Here is an 11,821-nt window from a genome sequence, read left to right as displayed (position 1 = left end):
AAACTAAGTTTTTTTTAAAAAAATCTCCCATTTAAGTTCAATTTTTCTACCTTGCAGGGAAACAGAGTACAGCTAGTGACCATCATTTACAGAAAAAGTCTTCCATAAAAGTAGATGCACTTATGAAATTACTTTCCTGCTTTAAAGACCTGGAGTGACCTGCTTTCCCTAAGTGCAGGCTCAGACTGTAGCCACATTCTGCATGTGGACGTCGGTCCCCTAGAGCACGTCCATCTGTGTGGCCGAGTGGACCCACGCTGCTTCCTCAGGGGATTCTGGCTCTGCCCACAGCGAGCCCATGGCAGGTCTCCAGAGGAGGTGCATGGCCTCCCATTCAGGACTGTGTTCCGGTCACGATTCTCAGTTCTTCTCACACATACAGCTCAGCGTGGTGGAGTTGTGGGACATATGGCTCCGTGCTGTACCAGCGACACGGAGCCACTGAGCCATAGAGACTTGGCTGGGAAGGAAAAAGCCAAACTTTCTGCCATGCATACCTCCCTAAACACTGGCTGAGAGCGGCACGTCAGGAGGATGACCTGAAGGCGTCTCTCTCCCTCTAGGACCTGGGATGGAGACCGCCCACCTCCCACCTCTGCAGTGTTGTGTGAAGGACACATGGCTGTGCATGGCTGGCTTGCCTGCTGGGCAGTCGGGACCACCTGCGAACCAGCCATGGCTGTCACCCTAGAGTGTAGCTGGGGACGGGCTGCTGACACCTCCATGGATTTGAGACAGTGGGGCCACTCCTCCTGGTACACACAATGAGGAAAACTTGTGCATCCAGCAGCCATAAGCTACTGTTCCCTTAAAGACTTGGAATCACAGCACCATGTTTGATTTTTCCACTTTGTTTTCACTGCTCAAATTAAAAAACTCAAACTCACTGCATCAAGTCAGAACTGACTCATAGCTGACCCTCCACTGAGCTGTAAATCACATGAAAGGAGACAGCCCGTCTTTCTCTCTCAGAGCTCCTGGTGAACCCAAACCACCAGAGGGGCATGGCCTTTGGGTCAGCAGCGCCACTTCCTACAGACTATACCACGTGAGCACCTTGTCTGCCTTGAGAGAGGCCTCAAGGTCAAATCCATGATTTGTTTGGATCTTTGTGCGATGGTGAGAACATTATGTAATATGGTGACCATGAACGACCTGTGGTCACTGGGTGCCAGAAATGTGACCGGCGTGGCAAAGAGACGGACACTGCAATTCTATTTCATTTCAAAGAATGAAAATGTAGTTTAGAGAGCTCTGATGGCTTAGTGATAAAGGGTTGTGCTGCCAACACAAGGACACACACCTCGACTCCACCAGCTGCTCTGTGAGAGAAAGCTGGGAGTCTGCTCCCAAGTGATTTACTGCCTCCGAAAGCCTCCCACAGGGTCAGTTATGAGCTGGTTACGACTCGACAGCACAAAACAACACGACTAGGTGTTTTCTTATCCGTTCCGACTCCTGGTGGCCCCATGCCTGGCAGACACCACTGTGCTCCAGAGTTTTCAGTGACACTTTCCAGAAATGGATGGCCAGCACTTTCTTCTCGCCAGAAGGTCCAGAGTGACTGCCGACCAAACAGCATGCACTGGCGAGTATGGAAGCGGCGTGCACTCTGGTTATTCACGTCAGCCTTGGTTCAGCTTATCTGTCAATATCTCCCCCCCACTTCAGATCCCTGTGGACATAACTGTTTTTGTGTGATACATATGTTTGCCAGATCTTAAGCCTCTTTTACTTGTGATAATGAAGAAGAGCAAGGCTATATCCCCAACTTGTCTGAACTAAACCTTTTTCCCTTCCTGGGGATGGTAATTCGCATCTGTCTTGTGGAAGGGGAGCAGGTGCACTGGGCAGGCCTTCTCTGTGGGAATCAATCCATCTGTGTCTTGCTTCTGGGCACCACTTGCACTTGAGCTTGTGTAAATTCACTGACTGGCCTACTCTGTATGCATAGCATTTATAGTATCCCTCAACAAAAATGACGGTGTTCCTTAGAGACAAGAATGGTGAAGCTTTGTCTCACATGTTGTTGTTGTTAAGTGCCATCAAATTGCTTGCAACTCACAAAGACCTTGTGTATAACAACTCTGAACCCTGCTTTACCTTCAGCCAATTTCACTGTCTCCAACACACCTACGCCCCTTACCCCAGTCACTGAGTCCATCCACCTCATAGAGGGTCTTCCTCTCCTGCACCTGCCCTCCACCCTCCCAAGCATGATGTCCCTCTCCAAGGACTGGTCCCTCCTTGAAACATGTCCAAAGCATGGCAGACGGAGCTTCAGAATCCTTGCCTCACGTTGTTGTTGTTATGTGCCGTGGAGTTGCTTGCAACTCATAGCGACCCTAAGTACAACAGCCCTAAACTCCGCTCTGTCCTGTGCCAATCGCACTGTCCCTGACACTCCCATCCCAATTATCCCAGTCACTGAATCAATCCACCTCATAGAGGGCCTTCCTCTCCTGCGCTGTCCCTCCACCCTCCCAAGCATGATGTCCCTCTCCAAGGACCGGTCTCTCCTCACAACATGTCCAAAGTGTGTTAGACGGAGCCTCAGAATCCTTGCCTCCAAGGAGCCACCCGGTTTAACCCTTTCCAGGACAAATCTGTTTGTTTTCCTAGCAGTCCATGGTATTCTCAATACTCTTCTCCAGCACCACAGCTCAAAGGCATCAATTCTCCTTCTTTGCCTCACATACTCTGGCATATTGTCAGAAGGGGTCAGTTTTTGAAAAAAGATAGCCTATGGGGAAAGGCAGAGAGGTCACAAAAGAGAAGACCCTCAACAAGATGAACTGACAAGGGGCTCAGCCGTGGAGACTGCAAGGATGGCACAGGGCAGGCCAAGTTCAAACCTGTTCTTCACAAGGTCTCTGTGAGTCATAGTCTAATCACTAGCACCCCACAACAATGATAACTATGCTCAACTGTCTAAGACCATTATTGTAGAAGTAGAAAGGCAGCTATTAAAACGGGTATGAGGATGCAGGGGGGGGGAGGGTACGAGCAGAGGGGTGAGGATGGGCAGGGAGTTAATCATAAGGTCGAACAATTTGATGGGAGGCGGGAGGAGTGGGGAAAGGAAATGGGAAAGATCCAGCGGGATCTGGAAAGACAGTAATAATGGTGGGCATATTTCAATGTTGATTAATGTTATGAAATATAATGAAGGGGAATAACTGTATGAAACACAATGTGGATGAAGATGGTGTGAAGAGAAATAATGTATATGAACTTTGTAAGCAAAGCAGTATAAACTGAAAATTTATTTAATAAACAACGACGCTCAGTTTGTTGGACTGTGGTGGCTTGTGAGTTACTGTGGTGCTGAAAGTTGTACCATCATTATTTCAAACACCAGCAGGGTCACCTACAGTGACTTGATTTCACTTGCACTTCTAGACTAAGACAGACTAAGAAGCAAGACAGACACAAACATCTGAAATAACAGGCCATCAGAACCCCTAGGAGTAACCTCGGAGCACTGTCGGACATTGCAACAGAAGAGGGGCCCCCTCAGGGTGGAAGGCATTGGAAATGCGGCTGCCAAAGAGCTGCCTCCTCAAAGTGGAGTCTACCTTAATGACACAGGTGGAGCCAACAATGGACTTGAACATGGCAGAGACTGTGAGGGTGACACAGGGCAAGGCAAGGTTTCAGTCTGTTGTTCAGAGGGTCACAGTCACCTTAACAGCACTTAACAACAACAGCAACAGGGCTCAGGGGATCCTGTGTGAGTTGGGCTCTCAGGGGAAAAAGATTCATAGAACACAGTCCTTGATTCCAGAACGCTGCAGGTAGGTCTGGCATGAGTGCACTGAAATGTCCAAGATGCATCTTCCTGGGGCTCTCAACCTCTGACGCCAGCTACCTCCCTCCTTTCTCTTCCAGAGGGCAGGCCAACAAAGGAGAGGTCATTTCTATCTTCTCAGGGCTCTAGAAAAAGCTTTCCCAAATTCTTACAAGGGGCTGAATAACTCTCGGGCAAAAGGGAATCTCAGTTTATCTCCATCAGAGGAATTAAAAGAGGAGGAGGTGGACCCTGGAATATGAGGCAAGACAAGGAAATCCAAGTAAGAAAATGATCCACCTTTGTCTCACATGCTTTGGGCGTGTTGTCAGGAAGTGTCAGTCTTTGGAAAAAGACATTGTGCAGAAAAAAGCAGAAGGTCAGCTCAAGAGAGGAAGAGTCTCAATGAGATGGACTGACACGGTGATTGTAGCAATGAACTTGAACGTGATGGAGACTGTGACAATGGTGGGGAATTTCCCTCTTGTTCATGGGGTTGTTAAGAGGCTGTGACACTAGAGACATTATCACCAATGTCAGCTGGGTCTTGGCAGAAAGCAGAGAGCACCTAAGGAATGTCTACCTGTGTTTTGTTGATTATGCAAAGGCATTTGACTGTGTGGATGACAACAAATTGTGGTTAACCTTGAGGAGAATGGAAATCCCAGAACACTTGATTGTGCTTATGTGAAACCTATACTTGGACCAGGAAGCTGTCCTCAAAACTGAGCAAGGAAACACTGCATGGTTCAAAATAAGGAAAAGAGTGTATCAGGGATGCATCCCTTCTCCACACCTTTTCAATCTATATACAGAACAGATCTTTTGGGAAGCAAGGCTTTATGAGGAGGAATGTGGCACCAGGACTGGAGGAAGACTCATCAACAACCTACGTTATGTAGATGATACAACCTTGTTTGCTGAAATTGAGGAGGACCTGAAGTACTTGCTGCAGAAGGTCAAGGACTGTAGTCCTCAATATGGATTGAACCTTAACATCAAGAAGACAAAGATTCTCACCATTGGGCCAACTGGCAGCACCGTGATAGATGGAAAGGAGATTGAGATTGTTAACAGCTTGCTCAGATCCACAATCAACACTCTTGGAAACACCAGTTAGGAAATCAAAAGACAATTTGCATGAGGTAAATCTACTGTCAGGGAGCTCCCCAGAGTCCTGAGAAGCAATGATGTCAGTCTAGTGACTAAGGTGCACCTGACCCAGACTATGGTCTTTGCAATTGTTTGCTACGCATCAGAGACCTGGATAATGACTAAGGATGACAGAAGAAGAATTGATGACTTTGTGTTGCTGGAGAAGAGTCTTGAACATACCATGGACTGCCAAGAAAACAAATCAGTCTGCCTTGGAGAGGTAAAAACAAGTTTATCCTTGGAGGCTAGAATTTTGAGGCTCCATCTCACATACTTTGGGCATGTGGCCAGAGGGACTGGTCCTTGGAGAAGGACATCATGCTTAGAAGGGTGGAGGGACAGTGCAGGAGAAGAGCCTGGATGAGATGGATTGATACAGTAACTGGGGCGATGTGGGTTAGGTGTGTTGGAATCAGTGAGACTGGCTCAGGACAGGAAAGGCTTCAGAGCTGCTGTACACAGGGTCCTTATGGGTCACAGCTGTCAGAGGCATATAACAACAACAACAACAGCAACAACAAAGGATTGATGACTCCTTGGCACCTAACAACAACAAAACCAACCACAACCTTCTTCAATGTCTCCCCTGAGAGCCCCACTCATCTAAAGCATAAATAATAGCAAAAAACGATAGCACAGCTATACCTGCAGTTTGTTTGGAAAAGCCACTTTTCTTTCCCCTGTTATGTGGCATGGAGTAATCAGTATGCTCATTCATGGGAAGGGTGCCCGGCACAGAGGACCCTGCTTCTGGGCAGGAAGGCCCAGGGTTTTGATCAGGGTTCTGCTTACATCATGTGAAAAGTCTGTAGGTAGCATTTAACGGTTAAAGTTGAAAATGGAAACATATTTTGATAAAAAGAATGTGGATAAAAAGACATAAAGGCATGCTCGCCACTGTGCCTTTTCTCAGGGCATCACTGTCAAGGACTGAAACACAGACCGTGTAAGTAAACAGTAACTGAAGAGATGCACAGGGGTGTCTCCTGCTGAAGCAGCGCTTGCTCTCAGCTGCAAGGCAGGAAGCCACGGGCCCAAAGGGTCATTTTCACGAACTAGAAGGAACTAGCCATTCCCTGGGGAGCTGCTAACCCCAAAGCTGCATCTGTCTTGCAGTTTGAATCCACCTCGTGGGAGGATGCACAGTCTCCTTTGTGACTAGTTGTTGTGACCTGCCCTTGAGTTGGAACGGACGCACAGCTGACCCTCCAACAGGTTTTCAGAGGCTGTAAATCCCATGCAAGGAGACTGTCCATCTATCTTTGTCCTGAGAAGCAGCTGGTGGATCTGTGTACCTTCGGTTTGGCAGGGCAGCTCCTTGCCACAGCTTCAAAAAGGCCCTGAATGGTCAGCTGTGAGCCAGTTCCAACTGGACAGGACTGAGTGAGTGAGTGATTTCTAACCACACTGATTTAAGGCCTGGGCACACTGCTGCTCTGAACAGAGAAAGGCTACATTTCCTGAGTGCCACGATGCAAATTATTTTAAACTCTTTACATATTGGTGATGTAACTTCAAAATCCTGCACCTGTATAGACCTTATAACTGTTTAAACATCAGCTCTTTTATAAGACATACCTTCAGTGGTTCCTAAGCACTGCATCCAGGCCACGCTCTCATATGCCATTCTTTCATATGTAGTTTTAAGGGGTCGGGAGGAAACAGTACTGTAACTACTTCAGCACTTCAGGAACAATTGTATTCTTTTATTAAATTTTTTTATTTTTATTTTTATTGTATTATTTTTTACGTGTACTGTCAAATCAGATCTGACTGGTACAGGAGGAGATTGCCCCCTCCTTCTCCAGCAGAGCATCTGGTGGATTTGAACCGCGTACCTCTGGGATTGCAGTGCAGGGTCTTAAACAATTGTATTCTTTTTTTTTTTTAAACAATTGTATTCTTATGGTTTCTGTTTGTATAACTAAAACTCTTCGCAAGTCATTAGCTTTTACTCAGTGCAACTATACTATTTTGTACAAAGAGCTGGCAGTCCATAAACACAGGAGAAATTATTCAAACAGGAGTACAAATGCAAATGCTAGTGTTGAATTCACTGACAGCTGCTTATTTGCCAAAGGGAAGCTGAACACTGTCTAGTTCCCAAAGAAGCAAGGAGTTCCTGCATGGTACAAAAGGTTAGCACACTCATTAGATAACTGAAATGCTGGAGGTTCGAATCCAGCGAGAGACACTTCAGTGATGAGTTTCTGAAAATGAACTATGGAAAACCCCATGAAGCATAGTTTTACTCTGAACCAGGGCTTGGTTCTCCTGCTGAGAATTTGCACCTACTGGAAAGAAAAATGAGTGACCTCTTCCTGGGTGATTAACTACCTAGAAAACTTGCTGGAGGGTCAGCTGTAATTTACTCTTCCTTGACAGCAGTGAGTTTCCCTTAGATCTACAGAATTGAGGTTGGAATCTACAAGGTCACCAGGTAATTCCCATAGCTTTAGGCAGTGCATATGTAGATAGAGAGATTCTGTTAACATGTGGATTCTGATTCATAGATGCGAGATGGAAAGGTAAATTCTCAGTAGGGAGGTCAGATTAGAGGCACTGCTCTGAACACACGGAGTCATTATATGTTGGAGTTGACTGATAACAAATCGATGTTGTGGTGTACCATCAAGTAAGAACCAACCCTCCAGCAGGTTTTGACAGGCAGTAAGTTGCATGGGATGAGAAGACTCATATTCTCCAGCAGAGTAGCCGGTGGATTCAAACTATGAACCTTTGGGTCGGCAGGGCAATTCTTTAACACCACAGACAGCAAATAGGTCTCAGGGTGACCTTTCTGATGAGTGGTGTGGCTTAGCTGTATGCCTGCCATCTGCCAACTCCTTCCTTCATTTCATGACACACAATCACAGGCAGTGTTTAATGCCAAAACAAACAAGGAAACTTTACCTGTAATTCATGGAACTGTAAGAGCACAGCTAATTTTGAGAGTGAATGTCCTCAAATTCACTCTCAGTTCTCTCCTTTCAGGAGGTTAACTATGAAAACTGAGGAGGTAGATGCAGTTTGTCTTTTTTAAAAAAATTTTATTATTTTGTGTGTGTGTGTGTGTGTACCGTCAAATTAGATCTGACTGGTACAGGAGGAGCTTGTTCCTCCTTCTCCAGCAGAGCATCTGGTGGATTTGAACCATGCACTTCTGGGATTGCAGTGCAGCTTCTTGCCACTAGGCCACCAGAGCTCACCAGTTTGTCTTTTATTAAAAGTCCCATAGTTCTGGAAAAGAACCACGGTGATGCAGCGTAAGTGTGCTGTACTGCTAACCAAAAGGCCAACAGTTTGAATCCACGAGTGGCTTCAAGGCAGAAAGACAGGCATTCTCCTCCCATTACGATTTCCAGGCTCAGAAACCTGACAGGGTGGTCACTATGAGTTGGAATCAACTTGATGACAGTGGATTACAGTTCTGACAGTGAATTACTTGTTAACTCGAGAACGCGTGGGTTTGGAAAATATTTATCAGTTAGCACTGGGCATTGCTAAGGGCTACAGTGGCTCTTGGGTCTCACTCTCACAGAAGACGGTGGGAAGCGGGGTCTCTCAGGGGAAACAGGGAAGGAATGTCTAAGAGATGCGCCAACTGAATGATTGAGACTGTAAGGATGAGGTGACAGGAACTTGGTGATGGGACTTCTGATAGGTGCCAAAAAAAATGGGTCACACCAGAAGTAGACCGCTCCCCAGGAAGGCAGAGGGACCACCTCACAAGTCCCTGGATGGGGCTAGGCTGTGGCCAGTCTTCTGAGCCTGGCAGTCCACAAAGGCTGTGAGCACCTAGGGATCATGCTCTTTGATGCTGGCAGCATGCCAAGCGGCTTATCTCCACCCTTGTCTTCCCAGGGGCACCTTCCTCTTTTTCTTCCTTTTCCACTTAACATCTTTTTCATGGCCTACCTCTACCTTTCGACAGCTATGCCTATTTTACTGCCCTTTCCCAGTAAGCCTTTTTCACTTATTTAGCTAAATTGCAGCTCTGTGTGTGTCATTCTCTTATCTCCAGTCACCTCACCTCACTCACTCCAGCCAATGGTGGGTAGCAGGCGTCTGCCACTAAACTGGCCCCTGACTCACGGTGACCCCACGCCCAAGAAAACGAGGCACTGCCCTGTGTTGGACCGTCCCCGTGACCGGTGGTACATCAGACTGCTGTGAGAGGTAGGGTTTTCAGGGGCTAATGTTCAGAATTGGATCACCTGGCCTTTCCTCCTAGTCCATCTTAAGTCTGGAAGGTCCACAGAAACTGTGCAGCGTCCCAGTGACACACAACAGACAGATGAGTGATGACAGATGTTGGGAAATGAACATGTGTCACATGAAAACAAGAATCTACCACTGCCCGGAGCAGGACACCATTCTGTTTACATGCTGAACTTGGAAATGAAATGCAGAGTGCGAGAAGTCTAGCACAACCAATCACTGAAGGATGGGAGGTGAACAGCCCAGTAATGAGGCTAACCGTGATATGAGACCGTCTATTAAAAGTCCATTTCCCTAACATGTACTCCCGTCTCCCTTCCCAGCCTAATGAAACCTCGGGCTCCACCGGCTTAAATAACTCCTTGAACTATAACCACTTAGCGCCCAGGGGCCTGTGAAAGCCGAGGAGGGAGGCAAGGGAAGGGTACAGCTCCTTGACTGGCTGTCAAGATGCTGCACACTTCTCATTGCTGAGTTTTTCTATCATGTCTTTGGGGAGCTAAGGGCACATAGCTAAAAATGCACTGAGTAAGAGGGAGTGGACTGAGAAATAGGTCATTACCGTCCCCCAGTCCACAGGAAGCCTCGACATTTCAGGGGGCACTTGGGATGGGCAGATGGCCCAGTCAGAGGTTCTGCTTCAGACAGAGGGACAACTCAAGCTGGCCAAGAGGCCCGCAGAGCCTTCTCTGTTTTCTCTCCTGTTTCAAGGTTTCTGGATGAGCCCCTGACTGGCTCCTCCGTTCCCAAGCACAAACAGGACGACAGACAGACAGACGGACCCATCCAGAGTACCTGCAGAAGGATCTTGTTCCCGTCGTGGTCCTCCGTCTGCCAGCGGCCCTCACTGATAGGGCTGCAGGGGTTGGGCAGCAGCGGCACCAGCTCCCCGATGTCCTTGACGCGGAACTCCAGCACGGCCGAGTCGGTGGGGACCGGGGTCTGGTCGCGGGGCAGCCTCTTGAGGGAGAACTGGACGTCCACATCCAGGCTGGAGAAGATGGGGAAGATGCAGAAGTCCGCCTTCCTCTGGCTGGGGCTCCGCTTGAGGATCAGCTCGTAGAACTTGAGGGTGTCCGCGTAGCTGTCGTGGCGACAGTAGATGGTGAAGCGCACGATCTCCTTGCCGTAGTGCACCGGCCGGATGGCCCAGAGCGGGGTGCCGGGGGCCAGCGTGAAGAAGTCCTGGCTGCAGGGCAGGTAGGGCAGGAAGCGGCCCTGCACGCGCTCGGCGTGGTGGAAGTGCCAGGGCGGCCGCTGCAACGCGCGGTGCAGCTGCAGGATCTGCTCCTCGCCGTACTGCTCCTGCAGGAACAGCACCACCGCCAGCGCGGGCTGCGCCGCCCGGGGCCCCTTCTTCCGCCGGCGCGCCACCCGCCTTTCCGAGACGCGGAAGAGCTGCAGGTCCGGGTGGATCCACGCCAGCACCCTGTCGATGGCCTCCTGCAGGCGCTGCGAGTCTCCGGGGTCTGCGATCACGTGGATGCTAACCAGGAACGGGTCCTGCGCCTCCTCCACGGACAGGTCACCTGGGAACAAGAGGGCACCGTGACATGGGGGTGTCTAAGAGAGGCACGACCCCCTCCTGGAGAAGACACACGTTGACATATCACCTCCTGGCTCCAGGTATGATGTGCTGGAAACCACCACAGGCAGGGAAAGAATAAAAAATCTACAGCTACAAGTAGCGAGCACAGTGCACAGTGTGAAAACCTTGGTGCGCTATTTCCCCGGTGTCAGAGCACTTTTCTAAATGGGCAATGCTGTTAAGTCTACTGATTTCGAGAAGACGCTGTGGCCTCCCACACCATGCTACACACCATTGCAAACACAATGCCTTAGAGTGCAGCTGCCACCCTGAGACTGGGAAGAAAGGCCTGGCAACCAGCCAGTGAAAACTGTGGGTCACAGCAGTGCGGCTGGCACAGGCCTGGCAGCATTCAGTTCTGCTGTGCAGGAGGCTGCCATGACCTGGGGCTTCCCGCCTTATATTGTTGTTGCGTGCTGTCTAATCTGAACCGACTCATAGCTGACCCTCCAGTGGGTTTTCAGAGGCTGTAAATCGCACTGGAGAAAACCCATCTTTCTCCAATGGAGTGCAAAGCTATTTCAATTTGTTGCTGCTGAAGATCAAGTACCGCAGCCTTTGGTATGGATTACATCTCAACCTCAAGAGGCCTAATTTGCTATTACAGGTACAACACTAAATTGTCTGATGTCTTAGTGGTAAAGAATTGGGCTGCCAACCCAAAGGTTGTTGCTGTTGTTGTTGCTGATTGCCTTCGAGTCAAGCATGACTCATAGAGACCCTAGGAACAAAAGGCGTGAAGCCCCTCTACAACTATTGACATTTATCAAAGGTCATAGAATTTCCAGAGGCAAGTTGTTTAGGAAGTGAATGCCATTCCTGCTTCCAAACCTGTCATAGAACGTTATTAGTTGAGTTGCCTGCAATGCATAGTGACCCTGTGTACAGCAGCTCTGAACACTTCCCTGTCCTGAGCCAGTCTCACTAACACACCAAACCCCACTGCCCCAGCTACTGTGCTGATGCACCTCATCCAGGGTCTCCCTCTCCTGTGCTGTCCATCCACCCTTCCACACATTTCAATCCATCAGCTGCTCTGTGGGAGAAAGATGGGCAATCGCCTCTCA

General features: G+C 48.7%; 1 protein-coding gene across 1 annotated transcript in view; it reads right to left on the bottom strand.

Moving 5' to 3' along the window:
• FAM124A (family with sequence similarity 124A) overlaps positions 1–11,821 on the bottom strand; it is a 65,755-nt gene that overhangs the window by 15,481 nt on the left and 38,453 nt on the right. Inside the window, exon 3 of the mRNA XM_006879604.1 lies at positions 9,962–10,695. Within this exon, the coding sequence (XP_006879666.1) occupies positions 9,962–10,695 (734 nt within the window). The remainder of the gene's footprint in view (positions 1–9,961; positions 10,696–11,821) is intronic.

The sequence above is a fragment of the Elephantulus edwardii genome, unplaced genomic scaffold (genome assembly GCF_000299155.1).
Source record: "Elephantulus edwardii isolate Elephantulus edwardi_28Jun2011 unplaced genomic scaffold, EleEdw1.0 scaffold00004, whole genome shotgun sequence".
NCBI classification, from domain to species: domain Eukaryota; kingdom Metazoa; phylum Chordata; class Mammalia; order Macroscelidea; family Macroscelididae; genus Elephantulus; species Elephantulus edwardii.
This window is presented reverse-complemented; position numbering and strand designations above follow the sequence as displayed.